The 15,468-nt window shown below is 46.0% G+C and overlaps 1 protein-coding gene across 1 annotated transcript; it reads right to left on the bottom strand.

Moving 5' to 3' along the window:
* Positions 1-728: 728 nt before the first annotated feature.
* On the bottom strand, positions 729-6,407 carry LOC109762795 (protein ENHANCER OF LHP1 1). Its single transcript, XM_020321670.4, has 12 exons — positions 5,986-6,407; positions 4,775-5,886; positions 4,489-4,665; positions 4,258-4,371; positions 3,137-3,241; positions 2,796-2,930; positions 2,657-2,712; positions 2,475-2,580; positions 1,991-2,107; positions 1,788-1,914; positions 1,569-1,699; positions 729-1,482 (listed from the first exon to the last, which is right to left on the bottom strand). Exons 1-12 carry the CDS (start codon positions 6,299-6,301, stop codon positions 946-948), a joined length of 3,033 nt encoding a protein of 1,010 aa, XP_020177259.1. The 5' UTR covers positions 6,302-6,407; the 3' UTR covers positions 729-945.
* Positions 6,408-15,468: the final 9,061 nt, after the last annotated feature.

Here is a 15,468-nt window from a genome sequence, read left to right as displayed (position 1 = left end):
GTGACATATGGGTGTTCGGTTGCAAGGCCTAGTCGACACAGACTCAACGCTTGTCTCTTGCGAGGTTTGTCGCTTGAGTTAGAGTTGTCTAGTCGCCTGTGCGGGTGGCCGACTATTTGGCAAGGCGGGCATGGATTCTGATGGCTATTGCAACAGGGGCTTTGCTAGTCGTCTTCAATGGTTAAGCAGGAGTCGTTGGCTGGTGGGATGATGACGCTTGATGACAACCCCGACGATATTTTTCTTTTGGATGGCGTGTCTTCATCACTCCAAGTGGGTAAACAAGACTTCTGGATGGGCATCTGTCTTCATGACTTCATGTGGGTAGCCAAGTCGGCCTATGTTGCCCTGTGTGGCCCGTCGTGACTTATTCATCATTTTTCCGCTAATTAAGCAGGCAATTCTACTTTATTAACAAGGTGAGACAAATCTTTTGACTCCATTTTAAAAAGAAACTAAAGAACAAACATGAGTTTAGAGGGTTAAACAAACTACATATGGAGTAGGATTGATATGTGCCAAATCAATTTCCTTGAGTATTTACGGCTGATTAGTTAGTACTCACTACTTAAAACAATGGTTTACTACATATCTAACAAACCAGTTCAGGGCCAATCTGCACATACACTCCGTATTTTGTAAGGGTGTATCATTGAAGAAGGCCATCACATAAGCAATTTGTGCACTTAAAGACAAATGCTGAAGGTGCTACCTTGACAGATGGGGAATATTGTAAAAGATGATATGCATAGAACATCCAAGCTACAAAGTTTATTGTCCGAAAAATACATCCAGACTACAAAGTAAACTGAGGAGCTGTCAAATTATATGTTGGTCCAACTACACTACCAGAATTTAAGTGGAAAGGAAAAGCACTTCGGATGTTAGTTAAAGGTGACTGACTGTCAGTTTCCATCCTCCAGGTCCATATGGCAAGAAAATCAATTATACTTTCACCTTCTTGCTGTTGGCTTTGTCGACTTTCTCGCTTTCAACCTTCATCTTTTTTATGGAATCCAAAAGGGATGATGACTGTTCTTTGTTGGACGAAGATTTTGCAAAGGGGTTAAGTGGCCGCTGAGGCTCTCCTCGGTTGCCTTCTTCACTGCTCTTATTTTTAGCACCAGCCTGATCAATGCCTCCTTTCAAAATCGGTTCAGCTGTTCCATCCCTCTCCCTTTTTGCTTTCCCTTCTGAGTTATCATTTTTCTTGGGTATCTTGGCTGAAGGGGTAACGGCAGGTGAAACCTTTGCAATGTTATCCTTCACGTCTTTTGGTTGTTCTGATTCTGCCTTCTTAGGTCCAGCTGCACTGCTTCGTCGGGCAAAAGGGTTCGGTGTGGATGCCTCCTCCAAGTTACCTCCAGTTTGCACAATTTTAGCAGGTTGGATTGTATGGAGCGCTGGTGAGTGGTTTGTACTGGCCGGATTCGAGCAAACACCTACTGTTCCAGCAGTTCTTGCATCGTTTAACATTCTCTCCTGCAAGATGTCATCGTAATCATGAATGAATTGGTAACAGCAGGTAGGTTCTATTCAGGGCAAGAAATAAGGGGTGTGGCTTTCACCTCAAGTAATGAACTGAACTTCTCTTGTAATATAGGAAGTTTCAAGCGTGTAACAAGTGTTAATGCTCCCTTCATTGATTTCTCCAACGTCAGTAACTTTGCAAGCTCAGTGGCTCGAACTAGTTTATCACCTGTGGAAAAGTAAGAACATAAGACATAAAATTTAAGAGAAAGAACCATTTGGCAACAATTCATGAATTTTGTTCAAGATTTTTATACCATTGCAGCAGGTAGAGATGAGTCTCAGGATGCACCGGTCAAGTGCAGCCTCTGTATTGAATGCTTCATCTTCAAATGCAGTTGTGTCCAGACCCAGAGCGGCGATTTCTTCTATTTTCTTTTGGATCTGAGACAAAAAGGAATGCTTAAACAACAGAGCACAGACACTGGCCTTTTAAGTTCGAGAAAGGAACATGGTGTACCTGTGAGAGATGCAACTTCCTTGTCATGAACTCGTTTTCCAAACTATTGGCTCCAAGGTCAGATGACGCAAGAGGAAATGACAGCTCAAGTATAGTTAGAACAGGCTTGGGCATCACCTAAGATCAAGAGAACATGAGTCAAAGAGCAGATCAAAATCCAGTGAGGAAACTGGGGACTTGTTACATCATCAAAATTGGCAATGATTTTAACATTTTGGTGTGTTGCTTTATGTGCTTAGTGCTTAGTGTATTGGCTCTTTTTCTTTCTAGGATACTACTACAACAACCCAAACAACATACATTCTAGAATTAACTATAGAAGACAAAAGAAAATCAAAGTAACTTTACCCAATTCTTCATTAAACACCAAAAAAATATGATTTCCCATCTTCCAGATTACATGGCTGAAAGCATCTTTCTTGACAGATTGAACTTAAGAACTTCAACAAATAGGAAAACTTGTTCAAAGAGAAGCAAAGCATACCTGAGGATAACATTCAGGGGATTTGCATAGAATGCAGAATATATTATTAGCATCTAAACCCACCACCCAGTGGCTTTCATCTTCAGATTTTCTTGCCTTGGTTGAACTGAAATTAGAGACAGTGATTAAGTGTGCTTCAGCGGTAATTTTTTAATGTTTAACTTGCAAGGAAGATTCTATACCTAAACACAGGAAGCCAACTCCCACCAAACTGAGCGGAAAATACCCTCAGTATTCCCTGGAATTATTGATGGTCAGTGTAAAAAATTAGCATCATTAAACCAACATTCAACTGTTGATGTACTCATGAGGCATAAATACCTTGGAGTCATATGAACTAAGTTGGCCATTCTCACTGAAACCAAACCAAGATAGTTGAGAGGATGGAGTCAAGACAAGGCGACCAGACATTGATTGTGCCCCTTCAGTTATGTTGAATACCTTAACATCTAGGACCTGTCAGTGGTAGTCATGAAAACTGCATTAGTTATTTATTTTTACAAACTGGTATATCCACTGTCAGTTCTCATAGAGGATACAAATGTGGAAACTGGACAGGTATGCAACTATAAACTTCAAAAAAGAAAACTTGATCACAACATCTATGAGCTATCAATATTACATCATCAAAAGGCAAAGCAAATGGGCATGCCAACAAATACCTGATCTCCTGAGGGTAGGCAATCTGAAGCATGGGTCACAATTGCTAGCTGATCCCCGTGACCTGCCACTGTAACCACTGGACCACTGACTGAAAGGATGTGCATCTGTAGAATGAGAATTTGATCAATTAAACAGTTAAATGTTGGTGGTTGGTAAGTAAAAAAACAAAGAGGGAAGATGTCTCGGTACCATGGTTTTATACAATATATATTCAACTACTGATTATTCGTATCAACAACAAAATTACCAAACTTAGAGAACATGATAAATTTTCTTATCTTGCCTGGAAAAAATTCTGGGCTTTCATATTTTCATGTTAGTATAAAAAAATAGCTCTGTGAAAGGATCACACTCTTAACATTTAAGTCCTTTCAGTGAAGGTCTCGGATAATATATTTTTCAAGAACACACAGGGGAACTGCATGCCTATATATTGAGATAGGAAGCAAGGGTCATGTACAGAGGATGGGCGCCACATAGACGGCAGCCTCAACCTCTCATTCCGCCTGAGCAGCACTAGGTAACTAATCTCCTAATTACTTGAGCTCAGCTTATTATAACCGATTTGTGGTGCAGTACTTGACAGTGTGAATATTATAAGCAAGATTGAGAGAGCATCTACTACCAAACTATCATATGGTATAATTAGGAAAACTCATTACGCAAACAAGAATGATGTACACTACAGTAATGTTCCAATATAGCACTTGGTTAAATGTGCACTTTCCAACTGATAGATGGCAAACACAGATTACAGATGGAAATATAACCACTTGAGAATAATAGAGTGCAGGCCTTCATGAATACGGATTTTTATGCAAGCACATTTGCTGCAATTATGATCTGTGAACCAAGAGTCAGTGCACTGATGGTTTGTTTTGAAGTATTAGACCTGAGGGGTTCTCTTTCAGAGCATTATAATTTTCATGCCATAATTTCTCACCATAGGAATCAGAAAGCTCTAGTGCAGTGCATGACACTGAACAAACTGTGTTCATTGGTGGTTTTGAGCCAACAGGAGGCAGCCTACTTTCAGATAAAGGAACCTGGCTAACTCCACAAGAATAATACTGGTAGAAAAATAAGAACATTAGAAATAAAAACACAAGCTTGTAAAAACCTGCAAGCCCCCTTCGGTGAAGATGCGCAAAAAATTTAAACTTGTGACTGCAGCAACCCATCCAGCACCAAGAGCCACAGACTTCACTTCTTCTCCCTCAAACCTCATTGACCACTACAATTGGACATACATAAACACCCCTTGTTTAAGTAACCAGTAAATGTGAGCTGTATTAAAACACTCTAATTCTTGAAGGTGCAGAACATTTACGTTAGATGCAAAAAACCTTACCTCACTGTTACCAGCCCAGCTGCTGAAGGGGCGGTACATAAGAGTGCTCATATTGTTGTCACCCTTGCATGGATTTGCAAACACGCTTCCTGATTCATTCAGTGCAGCCATGGTGAAACCAAAATAGTCGGTCATGGAAGGGACTCTGGGGCCTCTTCCTGTGTCGTGGAAGTCAACCTGGAAAATGATTATATATGTCACAACTTCGGCAGAGAGACAATAAAACAGTAACTTCAGATAGTTTATTCAGTGGCTTATGAAGCAAACAACTGAAAGGGGATCTTACCTCTACATGTGAGTGCCCCTCATTTTCAATGGTAGTAATACTTCCAAGCATGTTGTAAGCAAGGAAATTTCGCTTGCCAGGATGAGATGGCGTTGACCCAGGCTGGAAGGCAGCTTGCATTCTTGCTGTACCCAACCTTCCAGAAGTTGCTGAATCATCCATTGCCTTCCTAGCACCTTCTTTGTTATCTTTGTGCCTACCTTTTGTTCTCTTGCCTGACTGCATCTCATGTATCATATCCTCATCTTCACTATCTCCATTCATGTGGTCATCAAATGTGGTCTTTCTCCTCAATCGCTTGTGGTTGAAAGGTGCTGAATCACCAAGACTTTCATCGACCTCATCATCAAAACCAGCTGATGTGCTTGGCTTTTCTTCTTCATCTTCGTCATCAAACAAAGGAACCCTCGGCGGGTTTAGCTCAGGCGCACCCTCAGTGGGCGACTTCATAGTCGAAGGGACCACTGATTCCCAAATCCCAAATTTGCCCATTACATCAATGAGTACTATAGCATTATCCTCCGGTTTCCATGCCATGCTACATATCCTTTCATCAAACTTCTGCCTCTCAATGTCCTGCCTTGACTTCACATCCCAGACAAGCACCTGCCTATCCAGGCTAGCAGTTGCCAGGTACCTCCCATTCGGGGACCAGCAAAGGCTGCATATTGGCTGCTCATGTTCTCCTTTCAGTGTGAATACCTCCTCCGCGGTGTCCCTGTCATACATGACCACATTATTCCTCAGCCCAGGAACAGCAAGGGTGTGCCCGTCGGGACTCCAACACAGGGTATTCTTCACTGAGTGGTCGGAACCGAATGTCGGGGCGACACGAGTCAAGCTTCGTGCCTCACTGCCCAAACAAAGATCCCAAAAGATGACCGTGCCAAAGCTGTCGATTGATGCCAGATAATCATTTTTGGGGTCAAAAGCCAGCCCGGTCACCGAGCCCTTGTGGCCTTTGAGCACCTTGGAGATCGTGTTGTCGACTGTAGCAATCAGCTTGATGCCGTCGTCATCGCCGGCCGCGGCCAAAAGGGCGCCCTTCTTGTTGAACGCCAGTGACCGGATCGGGAGGGTGAACCGAGCAACGTTGCTCTGGAACGTGCCGTCTGGAAAGAAATCCGGAGACATTCACAGATCTCGAAGTGAAAACAAAAAATAAATACTCAGATAAGACACCGCGCATCAGGACGGTCGGAACCACGAACCTGGGAAGGAGTAGAACTTGACGGAGTGGTCGATGGAGCCGGAAGCCAGCGAGCCGCCGGAGCCCGGCGCGAGGGCGACGGCCGTGACGCCGTCCTTGTGGAGCCGGATCGTGGTGGCGGCCGCCGCTGAACCGGAGCCCCGGGCCCCGGTCCCCCCGGCGCTCACGGCGGCGGCGTCGTGGATCAGGATGGCGATGTCGGCGGCGGACGCGGTGACGACGTGCTGCCCCCCGGGGGCCCAGGCGACGGAGCAGAAGGCCGGGGAGCCGGAGCCCGCCTTGTGCGCCTCCCGCAGCTTCACCGCGCGGCCTTTCATGGCGAGACCGCGAGAGAGATGCTTCGCGTCCGAGGCTTCCTTGGTGAGCTGGTGGGGGATTTCGTGGGATTGGCCAAGATGCGGGGCGGGCGTTTTATGTTTCGATATGCTGGGGGCTAAACGAGTGGCGCGAAATTTCAGGGGTTTCCCCGCGGGAAATGGTCCGCTGGCGGGAAGATGGTCTTACCGGTAGGACCCGCGCGACTCCTCGCGGAAAGCTTGCTTTCCACCGTGGGCCAACGTTGGGCCGACCTGGCATTCCCCTTAGATCGAGTAATCTATTTATATAGATTTCTCAGAAAAAAATACATAGTGAAAACTATTTTTATAGTAGTATGTAATATCTGTGTGCAATGTTCTGACCATATTGTCATCAAGTATAAAAATTTCAACTATAAAAGAATATAGAGACTGAGAGTGCACCTATACCTTTAATTCGATTTTGCCATTGATGAAATGTAATTAGTTGGACGAACACTTAAATTGAATGATCTATACATCTTGGAATAAGCTTTCGCCCTGCTTAATAAATAAAGCAATCGACATGTCCATACAAGAAGCAACAAGTCACCGAGATAAAAATTAGGGCGTCGGCACAAGCACGCCAAAGAAAACATAAGAGAAAGCAAGAAAAAAGACCACCAAGTGGCCACATCATCAGAGGGTCCTCAAGGAAGAGAGGCATCGAGCAATGTCATGTAGTGCATGTTGGAAATATGCCCTAGAGGCAATAATAAATGGTTATTATTATATTTCTTTGTTCATGGTAATTGTCTATTGTTCATGCTATAATTGTATTGTCCGGAAATCGTAATACATGTGTGAATACATAGACCACAACGTGTCCCTAGTAAGCCTCTAGTTGACTAGCTCGTTGATCAACAGATTGTCATGGTTTCCTGACTATGGACATTGGATGTCATTGATAACGGGATCACATCATTAGGAGAATGATGTGATGGACAAGACCCAATCCTAAGCATAGCATAAAAGATCGTGTAGTTTCGTTTGCTAGAGCTTTTCCAATGTCAAGTATCTTTTCCTTAGACCATGAGATCGTGCAACTCCCGGATACCGTAGGAGTGCTTTGGGTGTGCCAAACGTCACAACGTAACTGGGTGACTATAAAGGTGCATTACGGGTATCTCCGAAAGTGTCTGTTGGGTTGGCACGGATCGAGACTGGGATTTGTCACTCCGTGTGACGGAGAGGTATCTCTGGGCCCACTCGGTAATGCATCATCATAATGAGCTCAATGTGACTAAGGCGTTAGTCACGGGATCATGCATTGCGGTACGAGTAAAGAGACTTGCCGGTAACGAGATTGAACAAGGTATTGGGATACCGACGATCGAATCTCGGGCAAGTAACATACCGATTGACAAAGGGAATTGCATACGGATTGATTGAATCCTCGACACCGTGGTTCATCCGATGAGATCATCGTGGAACATGTGGGAGCCAACATGGGTATCCAGATCCCGCTGTTGGTTATTGACCGGAGAGGCGTCTTGGTCATGTCTGCATGTCTCCCGAACCCGTAGGGTCTACACACTTAAGGTCCGGTGACGCTAGGGTTGTAGAGATATATGTATGCGGAAACCCAAAAGTTGTTCGAAGTCCCGGATGAGATCCCGGACGTCACGAGAGGTTCCGGAATGGTCCGGAGGTGAAGAATTATATATAGGAAGTCAAGTTTCGGCCACCGGGAAAGTTTCGGGGGTTACCGGTATTGTACCGGGACCACCGGAAGGGTCCCGGGGGTCCACCGGGTGGGGCCACCTATCCCGGAGGGCCCCGTGGGCTGAAAGTGGAAGGGAACCAGCCCTTAGTGGGCTGGGGCGCCCCCTTGGGCCTCCCCCCATGCGCCTAGGGTTGGGAACCCTAGGGGGGAGCTTCCCCCTTGCCTTGGGGGGCAAGGCACCCCTCCCCCCCCCCCACTTGGCCGCCGCCCCCCTTGGAGATCTGATCTCCCAAGGGCTGGCGCCCCCCCAGGGGTCCTATAAATAGTGGGGGGAGGGAGGGCAGCAAACTACAGCCTTGGGCGCCTCCCTCCCCCCCTGCAACACCTCTCTCTCTCGCAGAAGCTTGGCGAAGCCCTGCCGGAGACCCGCTACATCCACCACCACGCCGTCGTGCTGTTGGATCTCCATCAACCTCTCCTCCCCCCTTGCTGGATCAAGAAGGAGGAGACGTCGCTGCACCGTACGTGTGTTGAACGCGGAGGTGCCGTCCGTTCGGCACTCGGTCATCGGTGATTTGGATCACGGCAAGTACGACTCCGTCATCCACGTTCATTGGAACTCTTCCGCTCGCGATCTACAAGGGTATGTAGATGCACTCCTTTCCCCTCGTTGCTAGTAGACTTCATAGATGCATCTTGGTGAGCGTAGGAAAATTTTAAATTATGCTACGATTCCCAACAGTGGCATCATGAGCCAGGTCTATGCGTAGTTACTATGCACGAGTAGAACACAAAGAAGTTGTGGGCGTTGAGTTTGCCAATTCTTCTTGCCGCTACTAGTCTTTTCTTGTTTCGGCAGCATTGTAGGATGAAGCGGCCCGGACCGACCTTACACGTACACTTACGTGAGACAGGTTCCACTGACTGACATGCACTAGATGCATAAGGTGGCTAGCGGGTGTCTGTCTCTCCTACTTTAGTCGGAATGGATTCGATGAAAAGGGTCCTTATGAAGGGTAAATAGAAATTGGCAAATCACGTTGTGGTCATACGTAGGTAAGAAACTTTCTTGCTAGAAACCTACAAACCACGTAAAAACTTGCAACAACAATTAGAGGACGTCTAACTTGTTTTTGCAGCAAGTGCTATGTGAGGTGATATGGCCAGAAGATGTGATGAATGATATATGTGATGTATGAGATTGATCATATTCTTGTAATAGGAATCACGACTTGCATGTCGATGAGTATGACAACCGGCAGGAGCCATAGGAGTTGTCTTTATTATTTTGCATGACCTGCGTGTCATTGAATAACGCCATGTAAATTACTTTACTTTGTTGCTAAACGCGTTAGCCATAGAAGTAGAAGTAATCGTTGGCGTGACGACTTCATGAAGACACAATGATGGAGATCATGATGATGGATATCATGGTGTCATGCCGGTGACAAAGATGATCATGGTGCCCCGAAGATGGAGATCAAAGGAGCATGATGATATTGGCCATATCATGTCACTATTTGATTGCATGTGATGTTTATCATGTTTTTGCATCTTATTTGCTTAGAACGACGGTAGCAAGTAGGATGATCCCTCATAATAATTTCAAGAAAGTGTTCACCCTAACTGTGCACCGTTGCGAAGGTTCGTTGTTTCGAAGCACCACGTGATGATCGGGTGTGATAGATTCTAACGTTCGAATACAACGGGTGTTGACGAGCCTAGCATGTACAGACATGGCCTCGGAACACACGCAATACACTTAGGTTGGCTTGACGAGCCTAGCATGTACAGACATGGCCTCGGAACACGGAGGACCGAAAGGTCGAGCATGAGTCGTATAGAAGATACGATCAACATGGAGATGTTCACCGATCTTGACTAGTCCGTCTCACGTGATGATCGGACACGGCCTAGTTAAACTCGGATCATGTTTCACTTAAATGACTAGAGGGATGTCTATCTGAGTGGGAGTTCAATAAATAATTTGATTAGATGAACTCAATTATCATGAACTTAGTCTAAAATCTTTACACTATGTCTTGTATATCAAATGGCCAACGTTGTCCTCAATTTCAACGCGTTCCTAGAGAAAACCAAGCTGAAAGATGATGGCAGCAACTATACGGACTGGGTCCGGAACCTGAGGCTCATCCTCATAGTAGCCAAGAAAGATTATGTCTTAGAAGCACCGCTAGGTGATGCACCAATCCCACAGAACCAAGACGTTATGAACGCTTGGCAATCACGTGCTGATGATTACTCCCTCGTTCAGTGCGGCATGCTTTACAGCTTAGAACCGGGTCTCCAAAAGCGTTTTGAGAAACATGGAGCATATGAGATGTTCGAGGAGCTGAAACTGGTTTTTCAAGCTCATGCCCGGGTCGAGAGATATGATGTCTCCGACAAGTTCTTCAGCTGTAAAATGGAGGAGAACAGTTCTGTTAGTGAGCACATACTCAGAATGTCTGGGTTGCACAACTGCTTGTCTCAGCTGGGAGTTAATCTCCCGGATGACGCGGTCATTGACAGAATCCTCCAGTCGCTTCCACCAAGCTACAAGAGCTTTGTGATGAACTACAATATGCAGGGGATGGAAAAGACCATTCCCGAGGTATATTCAATGCTGAAATCAGCGGAAGGGGAGATCAGAAAAGAACATCAAGTGTTGATGGTGAATAAAACCACCAAGTTCAAGAAGGGCAAGGGTAAGAAGAACTTCAAGAAGGACGGCAAGGGAGTTGTCGCGCCCGGTAAACCAGTTACTGGGAAGAAGTCAAAGAATGGACCCAAACTCGGGACTGGGTGCTTTTATTGCAAGGGAAGTGGTCACTGGAAGCGGAACTGCCCCAAATATTTAGCAGACAAGAAGAAGGCCGGCAACACCCAAGGTATATGTGATATACAAGTAATTGATGTGTACCTTACCGGTACTCGTAGTAGCTCCTTGGTATTTGATACCGGTGCGGTTGCTCATATTTGTAACTCAAAGCAGGAACTACGGAATAAACGGAGACTGGCAAAGGACGAGGTGACGATGCGCGTCGGGAATGGTTCCAAGGTCGATGTGATCGCCGTCGGCACGCTACCTCTGCATCTACCCACGGGATTAGTTTTAAACCTCAATAATTGTTATTTAGTGCCAGCTTTGAGCATGAACATTGTGTCTGGATCTCGTTTAATTCGAGATGGCTACTCATTTAAATCCGAGAATAATGGTTGTTCTATTTATTTGAGAGATATGTTTTATGGTCATGCCCCGCTGGTCAATGGTTTATTTTTGATGAATCTCGAACGTGATGTTACACATGTTCATAGTGTGAATACCAAAAGATGTAAAGTTGATAACGATAGTCCCACATACTTGTGGCACTGCCGCCTTGGTCACATTGGTGTCAAGCGCATGAAGAAGCTCCATGCAGATGGACTTTTGGAGTCTCTTGATTACGAATCATTTGACACGTGCGAACCATGCCTCATGGGTAAGATGACCAAGACTCCGTTCTCCGGAACAATTGAGCGAGCAACCAACTTATTGGAAATCATACATACCGATGTGTGTGGTCCAATGAGTGTTGAGGCTCGCGGAGGATATCGTTATGTTCTCACTCTCACTGATGATTTAAGTAGATATGGATATGTCTACCTGATGAAACACAAGTCTGAAACCTTTGAAAAGTTCAAAGAATTTCAGAGTGAGGTTGAGAATCAACGTGATAGGAGAATAAAATTCCTACGATCAGATCGTGGTGGAGAATATTTAAGTCACGAGTTTGGTGCACACTTAAGGAAATGTGGAATAGTTTCACAACTCACGCCGCCTGGAACACCTTAGAGAAATGGTGTGTCCAAACATCGTAATCGCACTCTATTGGATATGGTGCGATCTATGATGTCTCTTACCGATTTACCGCTCTCATTTTGGGGTTATGCTTTAGAGACTGCCGCATTCACTTTAAATAGGGCTCCGTCGAAATCCGTTGAGACGACACCGTATGAATTATGGTTTGGGAAGAAACCTAAGCTGTCATTTCTAAAAGTTTGGGGATGCGATGCTTATGTCAAGAAACTTCAACCTGAAAAGCTCGAACCCAAGTCGGAAAAATGCGTCTTCATAGGATACCCTAAGGAAACTATTGGGTATACCTTCTACCTCAGATCCGAAGGCAAGATCTTCGTTGCTAAGAACGGGTCCTTTCTGGAGAAGGAGTTTCTCTCGAAAGAATTGAGTGGGAGGAAAGTGGAACTTGATGAGGTGATAGTCACCCCTTCCGAACCAGAAAGTAGCGCAGCGCGGGAGAATGTTCCTGTGGTGCCTACACCGACTGGGGAGGAAGTTAATGATGATGATCATGAAGCTTCGAATCAAGTTACTGAACTTCGTAGGTCCACAAGGACACGTTCCGCACCAGAGTGGTACGGCAACCCTGTCCTGGAAATCATGTTGTTAGACAACGGTGAACCTTCGAACTATGAAGAAGCGATGGCGGGCCCGGATTCCGACAAATGGCTAGAAGCCATGAAATCCGAGATAGAATCCATGTATGAAAACAAAGTATGGACTTTGACTGACTTGCCCGATGAGCGGCGAGCCATAGAAAACAAATGGATCTTTAAGAAGAAGACGGACGCGGATGGTAATGTGACCATCTACAAAGCTCGACTTGTCGCTAAGGGTTATCGACAAGTTCAAGGGGTTGACTACGATGAGACTTTCTCACCCGTAGCGAAGCTGAAGTCCGTCCGAATCATATTAGCAATTGCCGCATACTATGATTATGAGATATGGCAGATGGACGTCAAAACGGCATTCCTTAATGGCTTCCTTAAGGAAGAGTTGTATATGATGCAGCCGGAAGGTTTTGTCGATCCTAAGAATGCTAACAAAGTGTGCAAGCTCCAGCGCTCAATCTATGGGCTGGTGCAAGCATCTCGGAGTTGGAACATTCGCTTTGATGAGATGATCAAAGCGTTTGGGTTTACACAGACTTATGGAGAAGCCTATGTTTACAAGAAAGTGAGTGGGAGCTTCGTAGCATTTCTCATATTATATGTGGATGACATAGTATTGATGGGAAATGATATAGAATTCTTGGAAAGTATAAAGGCCTATTTGAATAAGTGTTTTTCAATGAAGGACCTTGGAGAAGCTGCTTATATATTAGGCATCAAGATCTATAGAGATAGATCAAGACGCCTCATTGGTCTTTCACAGAGTACATACCTTGACAAGATATTGAAGAAGTTCAGTATGGATCAGTCCAAGAAGGGGTTCTTGCCTGTATTGCAAGGTGTGCAATTGAGCACGGCTCAATGCCCGACCATGGCAGAAGATATAGAAGAGATGAGTGTCATCCCCTATGCCTCGGCCATAGGGTCTATTATGTATGCCATGCTGTGTACCAGACCTGATGTAAACCTTGCCGTAAGCTTGGTAGGAAGGTACCAAAGTAATCCCGGCAAGGAACACCGGACAGCGGTCAAGAATATCCTGAAGTACCTGAAGAGGACTAAGGATATGTTTCTCGTTTATGGAGGTGACGAAGAGCTCGTCGTAAAGGGTTACGTCGACGCTAGCTTCGACACAGATCTGGATGACTCGAAGTCACAGACCGGATACGTGTATATTTTCAATGGAGGAGCAGTAAGCTGGTGCAGTTGCAAGCAAAGCGTCGTGGCGGGATCTACATGAGAAGCGGAGTACATGGCAGCCTCGGAGGCAGCACAGGAAGCAGTCTGGATGAAGGAGTTCATTACCGACCTAGGGGTGATTCCCAATGCGTCGGGCCCAATGACTCTCTTCTGTGACAACACTGGAGCGATTGCCCTTGCGAAGGAGCCCAGGTTTCACAGGAAGACCAGGCATATCAAGCGTCGCTTCAACTCCATTCGTGAAAGTGTTCAAAATGGAGACATAGATATTTGTAAAGTACACACGGACCTGAATGTAGCAGATCCGTTGACTTAACCTCTCCCTAGGGCAAAACATGATCAACACCAGGACGCAATGGGTGTTCGATTCATCACAATGTAACTAGATTATTGACTCTAGTGCAAGTGGGAGACTGTTGGAAATATGCCCTAGAGGCAATAATAAATGGTTATTATTATATTTCTTTGTTCATGGTAATTGTCTATTGTTCATGCTATAATTGTATTGTCCGGAAATCGTAATACATGTGTGAATACATAGACCACAACGTGTCCCTAGTAAGCCTCTAGTTGACTAGCTCGTTGATCAACAGATTGTCATGGTTTCCTGACTATGGACATTGGATGTCATTGATAACGGGATCACATCATTAGGAGAATGATGTGATGGACAAGACCCAATCCTAAGCATAGCATAAAAGATCGTGTAGTTTCGTTTGCTAGAGCTTTTCCAATGTCAAGTATCTTTTCCTTAGACCATGAGATCGTGCAACTCCCGGATACCGTAGGAGTGCTTTGGGTGTGCCAAACGTCACAACGTAACTGGGTGACTATAAAGGTGCATTACGGGTATCTCCGAAAGTGTCTGTTGGGTTGGCACGGATCGAGACTGGGATTTGTCACTCCGTGTGACGGAGAGGTATCTCTGGGCCCACTCGGTAATGCATCATCATAATGAGCTCAATGTGACTAAGGCGTTAGTCATGGGATCATGCATTGCGGTACGAGTAAAGAGACTTGCCGGTAACGAGATTGAACAAGGTATTGGGATACCGACGATCGAATCTCAGGCAAGTAACATACCGATTGACAAAGGGAATTGCATACGGATTGATTGAATCCTCGACATCGTGGTTCATCCGATGAGATCATCGTGGAACATGTGGGAGCCAACATGGGTATCCAGATCCCGTTGTTGGTTATTGACCGGAGAGGCGTCTCGGTCATGTCTGCATGTCTCCCGAACCCGTAGGGTCTACACACTTAAGGTCCGGTGACGCTAGGGTTGTAGAGATATATGTATGCGGAAACCCGAAAGTTGTTCGGAGTCCCGGATGAGATCCCGGACGTCACGAGAGGTTCCGGAATGGTCCGGAGGTGAAGAATTATATATAGGAAGTCAAGTTTCGGCCACCGGGAAAGTTTCGGGGGTTACCGGTATTGTACCGGGACCACCGGAAGGGTCCCAGGGGTCCACCGGGTGGGGCCACCTATCCCGGAGGGCCCCGTGGGCTGAAAGTGGAAGGGAACCAGCCCTTAGTGGGCTGGGGCACCCCCCTTGGGCCTCCCCCCATGCGCCTAGGGTTGGGAACCCTGGGGGGGAGCTTCCCCCTTGCCTTGGGGGGCAAGGCACCCCTTCCCCCCCCCCCACTTGGCCGCCGCCCCCCTTGGAGATCTGATCTCCCAAGGGCTGGCGCCCCCCCAGGGGTCCTATAAATAGTGGGGGGAGGGAGGGCAGCAAACTACATCCTTGGGCGCCTCCCTCCCCCCCTGCAACACCTCTCTCTCTCTCGCAGAAGCTTGGCGAAGCCCTGCCGGAGACCCGCTACAT

This window comes from Aegilops tauschii, chromosome 5 (genome assembly GCF_002575655.3).
Source record: "Aegilops tauschii subsp. strangulata cultivar AL8/78 chromosome 5, Aet v6.0, whole genome shotgun sequence".
Lineage (NCBI taxonomy): Eukaryota > Viridiplantae > Streptophyta > Magnoliopsida > Poales > Poaceae > Aegilops > Aegilops tauschii.
Note: the sequence above shows the minus strand (reverse complement) of the source record. Positions and strands in the feature narration are given on the sequence as shown.

Excerpts from the sequence above, each read along its gene's own strand:
- LOC109762795 (XM_020321670.4), bottom strand. The coding sequence starts at position 6,301 with ATGAAAGGCCGCGCGGTGAAGCTGCGGGAGGCGCACAAGGCGGGCTCC. Across the intron at positions 2,713-2,795 it reads TTAGTTCATATGACTCCAAG|GGAATACTGAGGGTATTTTC; the intron begins GTATTTATGCCT and ends CAATAATTCCAG. Across the intron at positions 1,483-1,568 it reads AGTTCAGTTCATTACTTGAG|GAGAGAATGTTAAACGATGC; the intron begins GTGAAAGCCACA and ends GACATCTTGCAG.